At 44.6% G+C, this 14727-nt stretch overlaps 1 protein-coding gene across 2 annotated transcripts in view; it reads right to left on the reverse strand.

Moving 5' to 3' along the window:
• The window catches only part of RXRG (retinoid X receptor gamma), a 112554-nt gene that overhangs the window by 10846 nt on the left and 86981 nt on the right, over positions 1-14727 (reverse strand). For both annotated transcript variants that reach the window (XM_075616813.1, XM_075616814.1), the window contains exons 2-4: positions 12975-13228; positions 4326-4476; positions 2215-2394 (exon numbers count right to left, since the gene is read on the reverse strand). In XM_075616813.1, the coding sequence (XP_075472928.1) occupies positions 2215-2394; positions 4326-4476; positions 12975-13228 (585 nt within the window). The remainder of the gene's footprint in view (positions 1-2214; positions 2395-4325; positions 4477-12974; positions 13229-14727) is intronic.

Genomic DNA, 14727 nt, shown 5'->3' on the forward strand with positions numbered 1-14727 from the left:
TGTCCAGTCAATCATGTACCTGCTCCCCCATCTAAAACAGCAGCTGGTAACCCTTTGAGAATGGTCTCTTGATGCTGGATTTTATACTACCATTGTGAGTGGAATATATATATATATTATATATATACACATATATATACACACACACACATATATATACACACACATATATATATATATATACACACACATACATATACACACACATACACACATATATATATATTCTTGTGCTATTAAATATTTGTTACAACGTTACTCTACTGCCAGGGTGGGCAACCCTGTCGCCATTCGCCACTTGTGGCGAATTGGCAGTGAAACTGTGGCGAAAAGAGCCGCTGGGATTCTCTGTATGGCCCCCCTCAACCCCCCCTTCCTCCTCCACCACCCCTTCCTCCTCCCCCCTCCCTTCGTAGGGAAGGAGCACGCTCCAGCGGTGTGACGCACTCTCCCCCTCCCTCCTTACTGCACCGGAAGCCACAGGGAAGGAGAAGCAGCAGCACAGAAGCTCTCTCTCCTCCTCTCAACACCCCCTCCTTCTTACTGCACCGGCAGACACAGGAGAAGCAGCACTGAGAGGAAGCTCTCCTCCTCTCCCCCCCACCCTCTGCTTCTTACTGCACCGGCAGACACAGGAGAAGCAGCACTGAGAGGAAGCTCTCCTCCTCTCCCCCCCACCCCCTCTCTGCTTCTTACTGCACCGGCAGACACAGGAGAAGCAGCACTGAGAGGAAGCTCTCTCTCCTCTTCCCCACCCCCTCTTCTTACTGCACCGGCAGCCACAGGGACAGGAGAAGCAGCACTGAGAAGCATGCTCCCAGACCAACCCCTCTCAGGCTGCCCAGATCTCTCCCCCCCAGGCTGCCCTGACACTCCCTTCTCGCACTGCCCTGACCCTCCCTTCTCGCGGTACCCTGACCCTCCCCTCTTGTGCTGCCCTGACCCTGCCCTGACCCTCCCCTCTCGCGCTGCCCAGTCCACTCCCCCCCCCCCCACAGCTGCACCAAGCCTGCCCACACCGGCACCCACCCTGCCCCCCACTGCTGCTGCAGATTTACCCCCTCCCGTCGCCACAGTTCCCCTGCCCTACGCCCCGCGTTACGCACCCTCCTATGTGCCCTACGCATAGGACGAGGGGGGGGGGTGCTTGATGATGAGGGGGACTGCTGAAAGGGACTGAGGGAGATCAAGGTTGCTGGGGGGGAGATGATGATGATGGGGGGGGTTAAATGAGATGATGGGGTGAGGTGATCCGGGTAGTGGTGGCATGAGAGGAGGATGAAGAGGGGGGTGAGTGGAGGAGGGGGACAAGGGGGGTGAGAGGATGAGCGGGGTTGAGGTCGGAGAAATTATAAACTTGCTCAAAACAGTGTGTGGTTTTTAAAATTTGCGCATGCGCAACAGAATACCTGCATTTTACATGGTGTGGCTATTTTCACTTCTAATTCGCCACACCTGTGGCTACATTGAAAAATAGGTTGCCCACCCCTGATCTACCGTATGGAGCGTGTGCTGCTTTTGCTTGTTTCACCGTTTGAATGGTGATATTTCCTGGGAGAAGCTGCCCAAGTCCCTGAGATGTTTTCCCCACTGGAAATTGTTAGAGACATTTATATATCCTTAAAACATCTGGACTCACATATTTCCAGTATTGTTTTGTTCTTTCGCTATTAATAGGTTGTTTTCTTGATATTTACAAGTAGTAGATTATTGTCCGCAGCTCTTATTTATTCTCGCTCTCTTTACATTAGGTTTTATTACTCTCCAAATCTCGGGCAAAATTGGAGCCAAAACAGACCCAATTAAAAATATTAAAAATACAATGGATAGCTATAGGATTTTCTCTATTGATAAATCTGGTACAATTGTATTGCTCACATTTTGCCCCAGTTTTGCAGCCGGGAGGCTTTTCTAAATAGATCCCTAAATATGTTAACTAGCTCAGTGCTGTAGGCGTATGCAGTGTATTGAAAAGCAGTCTCTGAAAACTCTCATTTACTCCCCTATAACACCACCAGGTTGCAATAGGAGATCTGTTTGAATCTCACCCTGGAAGAAGAAGTCACTTTTGGTAAAGTAATGTCGGTTTGGTAACCTGTACCACTAATGCAATTATTATGACAACTACCAGCTGGTGTAAATGGCATCATGTGTTGAGTACGGTCGGATTATTGAAGACATAGCCGTGTGGATAGACTGGCAGGGCAGACCCACCTTCTCTCTTCATGCCTGTGGCCAAACATTTCTGGTATCGGCAGTACTGACATCGGTTGCGCTGCCGCTTGTCAATCAAGCAATCTTTACAGTCTCGACATGTGTAGACGAGGTCTTTCCTTATAGTGCGCTTAAAGAACCCTTTGCAGCCTTCGCAGCTGTATACGCCATAATGTTTGCCTGGAAACGCAACACAAATAAAAACAAAATCTATCATTATTGATTTCTCTGGTGTGACTTCATTTGTTGGCCGACCGAAAACCCAGAAAACATTGGACTCGTGCACCTGTACAGGTACTGAACCCAGGCTTCCTAATGCCCCACCCCCCCGCAGCATTGGCAGGGCCGCAACCACCGCAGTCGCTTGACCGCGTGTGACAGCGATACCCAAGACCGTAAAGTTAGCTACATCTGTAGATTCTCTGCATCATTACAGATTACATTACAAGGGTTGTTCAGGACAGTTTGTCATTAAAATAATGGTCAATCTGGTCAAGGCTCAAAAGAATGTTGCCGAATGACCAAACGCAAAAAAGATTGAACTGGAGGCACTGGCAGTGAGAACATCTGGGTGAGTCATGAATTGAATGGAATTAATCTTTCAATAGAAAACCTTGGGTTCCAAGTGATCATGTAATACAATAATGCAATTTACTCTCTGCAAAGCATGGACATGGAAACAATATTCTTGTATTAGTCTCTGTTGGATGTGTTTACAGCAACTGGGTTGACTAGATATGCAGCGAAATCAGTCGAAGTTAACACATTTGCACCCGTGCACAATAAATACAACACAGATTACATGTATAGATCTATATCAATTCCCAAATTATAATGGTATTCAGCAGCACTGTACTCAGTCAGAAATAAATGGGTCGATGTACAAGATGAAGGCAAAATAACAGCTTAATGCCCAAGGCCGGTTTTAGAATTTTGCCGTCCATAGGCCTTCTTGGTGCCTTGGCCGCCGCCTCTTGCAGCGTCGCAACACGTTTCCATGACAACAGGAAGCCATGTCATGTCACGTTGTCATGACAAAGCAGCACCATGCGACGTCATGACGGTGCAGAAGGAGGAGGGCGACACTGCAGGAGGAGGTAAGAGACCCCATGCTCTCCCCCGGCAAGGAGTGTAATAGTTGTGGGAAAGAGAGCGGAGCTACTATAATCACAGCATGGCCCCTCGTCCCTAAATTTGTCACTCCACCCAATTTTGCCGCCCTAGGCCCGTGCGTAAATATGAGCCTGGTTATGTCATATTGACTTAAGAGGCATACTTAACAAGCATTGCTTAGAGTTCAACCCAAGGTGAATATTTTGTCCCACATGTTAGTAAGCAATTTGTAGAGTATCAAAAGGATGTACACAAAGGAGAATTTACACAACACACAACAGTTGTTTGCGTGCCTCTGCCGTAATTTATTCCCATTTTTCTTGAACAAATAAGAAAACCTAATCAAGGGATAAGTGACACGACTTAAAGAAGCATTATATGTTTGAGAAATATACTGTAAATCTCTAATGAAACGGAGTGAGGATACCGATACTGAAAATCTCTATATGTACTTCCAGTATCCATAGCTCTATTTAAAAGGAAAATATACCTACTTTTATTGTTGTACCCTCCCTACCCTCAAACCCACAAATGTTAACCAACAGGGAAGTCTATTACCATAATGTTTCGGTTGGTAGGTAGAGGAGAAGACAATAAGGTGTGGGCAGTATGCTCTGTGGTTATATTAGTGGAGATGACTCAATGGGTCTTGTTGATTATGCTGCGATACTGCCAATTGCAGTGAGACCATGGGGAAAAAAAAGAAGTGCCCTACAAGTCCGTGTTCAATTTCCTACCATCACAGCCTGATGGATAAGGGCCAATGTTTGACGTGTTCCAAGACTGCAGTAATTATACTGTCACACTCACTTTTGCCTTATATTGTACATAGATTTTCGGAAAGGGAGCTTACAATATAACTTTAGCTCCTTCGGGGATTAGTGGTCCAGCACAACATTATGCTACAATTAACCCCTTCTCTACAGGCGGCACCAAAACTAAAAAAACAGCCAATTCTGTCACCAGGTACTGTATGAAGATGAGATGCCATGTAATACCTGAAGACCGGTCACCACAGATGGCACAGATGTGTTTGGTCAAAGCCCCGGGACTATTGCAGCTGTAATTGATACAAGGACTTCCCAGACTGCTCAAGCCTAATGGTGGCTTTATGTCTTCAGAGCAGCTTACATTGTTCATGACGTTCAGCTGTAAAGTAAAAATAAAAATAAAAAGTGACCTCATTACCCAACCACACACCTATTAACCACATCTACAGGTAACTAAGCTATTGCACTTCATTCATCATAAGAACTCTTCACTCTCAAAATAAACTCATCCAGTTGTTAACACAGAATAGATACATGTACTCACTAAAATGTCAAAATCAATCTCTTTATAGATGGATAGGTCATAAAATAACATTGCAACACCCCAAATGTTCTACAGGTCTCTGCGTTTCTCCCACAAATTTAAGATGGGTAACAGAAATGGGGGCGCAGAGGTGGTGGGAGAAATCAGTGTTATCTGAATATTTATATTGGTACAAATGCTGTAGCAGTCATTTTCAGACTTCCCCCTTTTATCAGAGTATTTAGATTGCCACTTTGTAACTATGTGAACAGATTGCATTATTAAATCTTCTGATATGCATGTCTGCACGCACACATATATCTTTATTTATATACAGCCCCCAGCTGTACTTTGTGCTTTACAAGACAGACCATACAGTACAGGGAATTACAGTACAAAGGGCAACTAACAACATCAGACAAAGGAAAGGAAACCTCTGCCCCGGTGAGCTTACAATCTAAGTGGTATGATGGATTTATCAATAAATTCCCTCACCTGTGGTCTCTAGAACATCATTTATATAGTGCCATGTGTACAGTAGTTAGTAAACCAATGGTGGTGTTATATACTGTATGGAACATTTTGTGTGATTGGCATAGAGTAATTGTTATGTCTTTATGGTGGGCAGGGGAGGGAAGAAGTGGCAGTGCTTCGCCACAATGGTTAGTAGGAGTGACAGTGTGGGACAGTAGCCAGCTAGGCTATTGAAGCACTTCATTTAAGAGGTGAGTTTTAAGGTTTGCATTAAAGCGAGAGATCAAAGCCGATACGTAGGAAGGAGCAGATGAGCGGACAGCCTTGAATGCAAGGAGGAGAACTTTGTGGGTGATTCGAAACTTGATGGGATGCCAGGAGAGGGATTTAAGGAGAAGATGAGCAGAGACTGTTTTGGGAGAACGTGAAATTATTCTAGCAGCAGAATTTTGGTTAGATTCTAAAGGAGAAAGTTGTGCGGCAGCGAGCCCTGTTAGCAGTATGCTATAATAATCCAGACGGGAGAGGATAAGTGCATGCATTAGACAAAGGAAAGGGTGGATCTTGGCAATATTAAGGGGGGAAATTCGACATGTTTTAACGATGGCGTGAATGTGAAGAGAGAAGGAAAGGGAAGGGTCAAATGTCACTCCTAGACAACGTGCTTTGGCGAAATGATAGATGGTAGAATCGTTTACGGTGAGGAAAAAAGGGATATTGGGCTAGGTTCAGGGGGAAATATAAGGAACTCCGTTTTACCCATATTAACTTTAAAGCAGCCAAATGCCATCCACGAGGATATAGCCAGGAGGTAATCAGACACTTGGGACTGGGTTACAGGTGTGAGGGTAGGTGTGCTACATATATCTGAGTATCTGTCATCCAAATTTACCATTGGTTGAACTAGATGCACGTCTTTTTCAACCTCATCTACTTTGTAACTATGCAACAATGTATCATCTGCATAGAGATATATCCAAGGCCAAAAGAGTTGATGAGGTCACAAATAGTGTGCCGAGAGAGAAAAGGAGAGGTCACAGTACAGAGCTGAGCTACACCAACAGACAGATCAACAGAAGGCGAACACATGTTAGCAACAGACTAAAAATGAGTGATGGGGGAGGCATGGTGAGAACCAAGATAGAGCTGTGTAGCTGAAACCAAGGGAGTTTAGAATATGATGGAGAAGGGGACGGGCGACAGTATCAAAGGCAGCAGAGCGATAAAGCGGAATTAGTAGGGAAAAATTACCATGGGATTTTGTATCATGTAGATCAGGGGTGCGCAAACTGGGCGGCGCAACAGATTTTAGGGGGGGATGCGGCGCCATTCAGCGCGAGGCTTCTGTAAATTCACTTACCAGGCTTTGGTCCACGCGTCTCCATGGCGACGGGCGTGAAATGACGCCGCGGGTCATGTGGCGTCACATGATGTCGTGGCATCACGAGACGTGATGTCACAAGACCCCACAGTGTCATTTGATGCCGCATTCAAGGTAAGGGAGGGGCGCGACCCAGCGGCCGAGAAGGAGGGGGGGGGGCCGCAGCCGAGGATGTTTGTGCAGCCCTGATGTAGATCATTGGCTACTTTAGTGAGCAGAGCCTCTGTTGAGTGAGCCGTACGAAAGTCAGATGGTAAAAGGTCCAGGAGGGCATGGGAATTAGGAAAGTTAATCATACGGAGAACACAAGACATTCTAGCAATTTGGAGGCAAAAGGCAGGAAGGATACAGGGCGAGAGTTAGTAAGGCACGTAGAGTCTAGGGTGTTTTTGAGAAGAAGTGTGACCACTGCATGCTTAAAGGAGGGGGAGGGGGGAAATGCCTGAGGACCAGCAGGAATTGAAGAAATGGGTGAGAGTGGGGTCTAAGACAGGAGTAACAGTTCTGATGGTGTGAGGCGATAGGATCGAGAGGGCGTGTGGTAGATGAAGAGAAAAATCAGCGTGTCAAGGTGTCAAGAGTGGAGAAAGGGGGTTAGTTAGAAGCAGAGAGGAGGGAACAGAAGAAATCTCATTGTGGATAGTATCCAACTTGTCTTTAATGTGGTCAGCAAATGCTTGAGGAGAAGCATGGGAAGTGGGAAGTGAAGGGTGGAGGGAGTCAAATAAAGGATTGAATAAGTGAGGAAAAGTAGTGCTGTTTGGCCTTAAAGAGAGCAGAGTGAAAAGGGGAGAGGAGAAATGTATAGAGCAGAAAAGGAAGAAAAAGAAACATATGAAGGCATAGGGCAGAGCTGATATTGGCAGACCTCCCCCTCCGCCCCGGCCATCAGGCCATGGACTGTGATATCCAGATTACATTGTAGAAGCAATGTGAAAGATCAGTGTAGAATCCTTCCCTAATGCATGGTGTAATTGAATAAAGTGATCGGTTGTAAGGGAATTCACTCTCCACTCCCAAACAGAAATAAAAAAAGGGTTACCCACATTAGATGCTCATGGCTTCCTTACCGAAAGCTTCTACATTTGCCCATGTAGCATTGTATAGATGTGTTTGGAAGACTTTACAAAACACCTCAAGGTAGTTGGAGTTCACTTTTCTCAGCTCTCATTAGGCAAGTGGTTATATGGAGCAACGAGGTAAGACTTTCAGTGATCCACATATAATAATGAAATACATAAATCTATGAAATATTTAATCTAATATGTAATATAGACCATGGTTGTTTTGCTCGTGTATTTTGTATGCCACATATGCACACACACAAAACTTCACAAGCTTCTTAAATCTGACACAGATGCTAAAAGGGATAGAATACATTCTGAGTGATGTTCCACACCTCCATCTTGAATTGCATCAGCTTAATATACAATACACATCCTGCAGTGTCCAGTTATGTAACAGTTTCCATCCCAACTGTATTTAAATTGGCCATCTTTTTATATACAAGAGAGAATCTTCTGCACTACTCCTTCAGGGCCCTTATTCAAAGAAGAACATGTTTCCCGAAGGCTTTCAAACGCCTGGCTACGGATAGTCGACATATGCCATCCTTATGGTGAACTTAACACGCAGCAATTCTATTCTGGGTTATTTACCAGCAGACACAATCAGACTCGGATTGGGAGACAGAGGGAAGAGAATCCGGTTTTAATTATACAAAAGTTATATTGCCACGGATGAAGTGGCAGCTGTTTCTTATGTAATGGGGTCTGAGAAATAAAAGCAGCATTAGCAGATTTATTCCATCAAGAGTCAAACTTTTTTTGTAACCGGCTAACTGAATACATCATTTCCACCCCTTGAAAATGTGTTGCTTTACATACTGTATTTACATTTTCTTACTACACACTGACGTCTGCAATGAAAGAGCCTCAGAACTGTTAGTACTACTATTACTTTATCATTCTGTTTTAATATGAGTTCGAAGGTAAATGTGGAAATTCAGCAGATGGTCTTCCTCCTCAATGAAAAGAAAGCCCGGGACTTGGAAGGGCGGCATGGCTTAAGGCCGAGGGGCCCCTTCCCTAAGGTGCTGTGATGTCAGGCCAGGGGGAGGGGTTAAGGAGTATTACGGGCAAGGGGGATTGATCCTAGCTTCCTTTTTCTTCTAGGATCTACTGGAGCCAAGTCCCACCCACCCCTGTTTTTAGGCATGAGGGATGTCGGCGTTGGAAAGAAAGATCGGGATTCTGCTCTGTTTTTGGCACAGCTTGGGATATGTGTTGACGGGAGTAACGTTACTCTGGGAAGGGACTCGGCTTCTGGAGGGAGCTTGCAGATGTCTAATACGGACTGAGTATTTTAGTTGGGGAAGGCCGTACCATTCCAGGCTGTTGCGGCCGGAATGTTGGTGACCTGCCAGATAAAATGTATGGGAGGCGGTACCATTCCTGACTAGGTTCAGTTGGTGTGGTAGTATGTCTCTATGCATTCAGACTAAGGTACTGAATGGGTAGATGAGCATGAGCCAAGGGTATCTCTCAAGCTCTGGTAGATGTGAGCGGAGCAATCTGGCTGGGTCCCTAGTTTGGGATAAATATGAAATATTGATCTGTTGTAATAAATAAAGCTGTGGCCCTTAATTTCTCCCAAGAAGCTGTAAGGTGTGTTTATTGGGAATGGGAGAGCGGACCAGCTCGAGGCGTGGGTAAATCAGGGTGTGACGGTGAAGGGTACCCAGGCCATAAGTAAAGGTATTATGCCCGGTTGGGTGCACCTGAGCTATATTGGGTAATTGTGTCAGCTCTTCAACCCAATTGTGGTATATAACTGCTTGTATAATAAAGATGTATGTGGTTTTGCTGTTCCAGGAGTGCCAACCAGCGGGATGCGCCAGGCGTGAGAGTCAGGCATAATTTTACGGGAACATTTTGTCAGGGTGTGTTTGGGTAGAAGGGGGCCCGTGTTGCGGGTTACCCGAAACATGCACTCAGGAATCCCCCCAGATTCCTGAGGACATGAGGAACACAGACCACCAGATAAAATCCCCCCTAGAACGCAGTTTGCAGCTCACCACCAAATCCCCCTGCTTCAGCACAAACCAGAGCAGTACGACCGGGCAGGGAACTGGGTTACATTCCAGGTCCCGGGATATGCCCGAATCCGAGGACCCAGTGAGGGGTTCCGTAACTCTCTCACCAGGGATAAGGTGGAGAGAGTTGTAGGGGTTCAATTTTAAGTTAAAGCGTAGAGTGTCAGCTCTGCAGCCAACTGCAGTACTGTGAAGGTGTATAAACTGTTTATATGTGCCCTGCTAGGAATAAGAGGGCCCTATCACCGTATTAAGGGTTAATGAATACCCACAACCTACACAGGGCATAAGGGGTTAATATATATCCCTACACTCTACACAAGGACCCTAGGATAAAGAGACCCGGCCCAAGTAATGCCAAGGTACCCTGAATCCAATATAGGTGATCAGGGGAAATCATATCATGTGTTAACTGTATGAATTATGGTAACAATGTTTTCTGAATAAGGGGGAAAAAGAGAATGGGTTTTAACCATCCCCCAAGATTTATATGTTTGAAGTAAGGTCAGAGGAATTTGCATAGGAAGCTGCTCTGCCTCTCAGCTTCAAAGAGTTAGTTAAAAAGCAAGGAAGTAGAGGTGTTGAACCTTTTGTTGGCACGCAGGGGTGAAGGAGACCTGAGCGGCACCTGGTGAGAGAGCAGGATGCCATATGCTAGTGATAAGTGAGGGAAGATGGAGGTTTTCACACATGCTCAGTGGCTATACTGAAGCCCTCCTCCAGGTTTTGTAGAGCCTGGCAAAACCTTGCCATAGGTGGGAGATTTAGTTCCCATGCAGTGATTCCCTGCAGACTGAAAAGATAGGACGTGAAAGTTTTAAAAGTTTGTGCAGCCAGTGAGGTGTTAGTTCCATAATGTAACAGATTCAGTTCCATCTTGTAAGAAGTTCCATCTGATTCATCTAAGATACAGCAGGGGGGTACAGAGACTAAGGATTTGCTAACTAATCCTGCATTGGGGGAACGAAAATATTACCGTAGGCGGAGTAAGAGTTGTTGCAGGCAGCACCACTAGCCAAGGACTGTTACACGGCTCTTTTTGCCCATCACCCCGCGTTTGGGAATTGATGCCTAGAGACTTGATTTATGTGGATTTCATTCCATGGACATTTTATTTTGTTTTGCCCTTCCCAGCAAGTGTTTATTTGTGATAATTTTGTAATTCAAGCTGTGTGTTCTTTATGTGAATAAATACAATTTATTTTATTTCATGCTTTATTCAAAGGATCCAAATGGTAAAGTGTTAATAAGCTTGGTCTACCGTTACACAGGGATATAGCAATAAGGCATTGAATTCTCCTTGCGTATGATGCAAGTCTGTTCAGCCCTAGATGCTGAATAGTACCTACTATTCTAATGGGGTCATGGTAGGGATAGATTTGACTTCTCTCAAATAAAGGTTAAGCCTGACATTACCCCTACATGTCAACGATATGATGTGTTGATTTACTGAATGTATGTACAGTTCATTGTACCAGTTCTATATAGACTATTCTTAAAGTATGTAAAACAGAGATGTACAGCTCTGTTCAAGAGGGTGGACCTGCAGGGGTTAACTCTCTCTTGCAAAAAGGAGCGGTCATCACATCAAAGTTTTATATTGTAGGCCTGGACACTGTGATGGGATTATGCCCATTGCTGAGGAACCAGGGAGAGGTTGACCACCTGCTGAGTGGACTTGTTCTCCAAGAAAGCTGTAAGCGCTGGGGCTATATCTGTATTTTATGACTGTGGATGGGAGTTGTGTGGGTATTGTCCTGTATCTGCCTACAGTTCATCCTATGGACTATGTTATAGATAGGAATGACCATATTTGGGCATGCCATTCTGGGCTTCCTGGCCCACCTTCAACCCCAGTAATCTCATCAACCGGGTCTGGGTCCGTGTGCAGAGACCAGGACTACTGCTCCTATCGAGACTAGCTGACATCTCCCTGATTGGGACAGGGGTATAAAAACTCCTCCCCAGCCTCTAAAAGAGTCCGACTGGACCGGATAGCCTTTGTGAAGGCCGTGTGCTGAAAAAGCTGCCAGGGAGTCAGCAGAAGGGAACTGAGGAGGCCCAGTGCCGGGGTCTGGATCATCCGGTGGTGCTGCGGTCTGTGTGCGCAGCATCAGCCTAAGCTGTTTGGAGTGAAGCAATGACGGGGAAGTTAAAACTGCTACTGTAGCTAGCAGAGAACAAGGCAGTGCTGCCCAAACTACAGAGGACAGCGGCGCACGTTGGGAACACGTATCGGGGTACGCTTCCGGACAGAAATAACCGCACCTAGGACTTTAGGTTGTTCCCCCAGTTGTTTACGTTTGTGTTTGTGTGTTTTATGTACTGGAGTTTTGTGGAAACATTTTCCAATACATTCACTTTTGTTCAACTCAGCAGTTCTGTCTACTGTACTGAGCCCTGGTGTATTTGTCCTGGTCCCGGGACACTGTATATTAAAAATTTGCTAGCTGTTATTATTCATCAACAGCCATTCACATTAATGAGAGATATTAGCTACAGCACTTAGGAATATTATTATTATTAATAAACACCAACATTTTCTGAAACGCGGTACAATGGGGGAACAGTATGATATAAAATTATACAAACAGAACGACAAATCAAATGAGACCAAACGTGAACACATACAAAAAGGTATACTCTTAAGACCTCACTATGTAGTAATGCTTCATGGAGCCATAGGCAAAATTGCTCACACATGCAGGACAACGGATGGTATGTATGTATGTATGTATGTATGTATGTATGTATGTATGTATGTATGTGAGGATAAAAATTAGGAGAAAATAGAATGGAAGAAGCCACAATCTGCAGATCCTAACATCCGCCTAAAATAACAGAAGAGTCATTTGCACACCATTATTAGGGGTCAGTTGATGTGTTGGATGTCATCATATCTGAGAAACCCTAGTACTCTGTTGAACTGTATTGAAGAAAAAAAAATCTATATGGTTGGAAGTATGAAGTCATACTCACCGCTGATTCATACTGAAGCATCTTAACATTCAGATGCAGTCCGAGTTGGTAATGCGTATTTAGCTTAAAGCAGCAACCTCCCACAACTAACCCCACTTTGTTATAGGATGAGAACGGGAGGGGTCAACCAGCGTTAAACCGCGCTATTTTCAGCTCTGAGGACCGTCCTGTTCTCGAGATACTTACAGGTGAAGTTACCAGAATCACGTCCTGCTTTTTAAAGGGGATTTAAATAGCCGTCCAATGGGAAGCTGCAACCGTTAAGTCTTCCTATTGGCCCCAAAAAATGGCAGCCATTTTCTTTCCCCTAGGTGGTGATTTAAACCTGGTAACTTCACCAGATCCCATCCTGTAAAAAAATTAAAAATGGGGTGGAAAAAAATAAAAAATGATGGATTCATAGTTGATATATTAACAAACACTTACCTGTGGACTATCGTGGCCAGGATAATTGATGCCAGGTGGAGAAGACAGTGAGTGAGGTCCCATGGAGGATGTTATTACTCTGTAGGGGGCCCCTATATTATTCCCGGATGAACAGACCGAGTTCATGCCTGGCGTCAGGGATCTGGGAGCATGGAGGGAAGATCCCATGTATGCAGCATGGCCATCTAGAGAATTCACGGCTGACAGATTAGATGAGGAGCTGACCGATGTAGAATGTGCATGAGGAGCGGGATCTGTGGATGATGAAGAAAATTGTCTTATTTTTGGTCTCCACCCTAGAAAAGGACTACCTTGCCCTTACTTTGTCATAGTGTTACTGTTTTTTTTTTTAATTGCAAGTCATTGTTATACGATCTTGAACGATGCACATAAATTGATTGCAGTAAAGTAACATTTGACCCAACAAGAATGCCCATTTCCCTTACCTATTCTAAAATCATACACCCTACTTAATTTTCTCTTTTACTCTGTATCCTCTTACATCAAAGAGATCATTCGTACCAGTTAATCAAATTATTTTACACAATTTGTCCCTACCACCTCTACTGGCAGGTTCTCCATGCATCCCTGCCCATGATCACCCATACCTCCCCCCTTCATAACGCCTCTCCAAAACCCTCCAAAGTCACCCAACACATAGATCCAATTGACACCACTGTCCCCACTGTCAGACCCATCACCATGCCACTGACCAGATTAAATCCAGAGACCTTACCCCAACACGTCCCCCAACCAAGCAAGCTCTTAAATGCTCCCAACCCTTAGCCCGTTCCATAATGTTCCCTCCCCTGCCCACCAACCAAACAAGTTAATGTACAGCACTATGGAGAAGGGCAATATATAAATGTTGTTATAAATAAATAAATCCATTACACTTTGGGAAGGAATCTTTCACGGTCCCCTTGTCTGCCTCTTTGGAGCATGATTCACCAAAAGTGGTGATAAAAACAAGGAAGTAGCTTAAACTCAAAGACACAGCATCATGAAAAGATGCTTATGTTGCAATATTTTATTTTCATGGCACAAAATAGGTTCAGAAGACATTCACCGGTGATATACTGGTCTTTTTGGGAGCTAATAGTGGACACTGACAGGAAGCATCTAGTGAGCTAATGACAGGGCAGGAGATTAAGGTTAGTGATTGGCTCATAGGCAACTGGCTACCAAACAACTGCAATCATACCCTAGGAGACTCCCGAATTCAGGTACCGCCCAAACAAGCATGAGGGTGGTCAAGAAGGGGATTACAACTTTAAGAATGCCCTTGTATGTGGCCTGCAACTGTCCACCATCGGCAGGAATGGAAGACTATGGCGCCCTGATACTTCATGGACTAGATATGCAGATCCTACACTACAAAATGACAACAGAACAAGGTCCATGTGGATGTTGATTCTAAACTCAACCATATTCCAAGATGGCCATGAGCAGCATTGTGGCTACATCTCTATAACCAAGAGGTCCCATCGTGTAACACAATAAGAAATCTGGTTGAAATGCAACAGTGGTGCAGTCTGATATAATAAATTTAATAAAATCTCCCATCACACCTGTCCCAAACCCACATCCTGTGCATTATTCTGAATCAGAAACTACTTGCACGTCCTTTTTTTAAAATGTATTTAGCATAATCTCAATTCATTGTGTTTCAGAGAAATACTGACAATGTAAAATACCAATAACCTTCACTGTGAAAAACTGCTTTACAATTCAGTCTCCATTAATGTGAATG

The sequence above is a fragment of the Ascaphus truei genome, chromosome 10, assembly GCF_040206685.1.
Source record: "Ascaphus truei isolate aAscTru1 chromosome 10, aAscTru1.hap1, whole genome shotgun sequence".
NCBI lineage: Eukaryota > Metazoa > Chordata > Amphibia > Anura > Ascaphidae > Ascaphus > Ascaphus truei.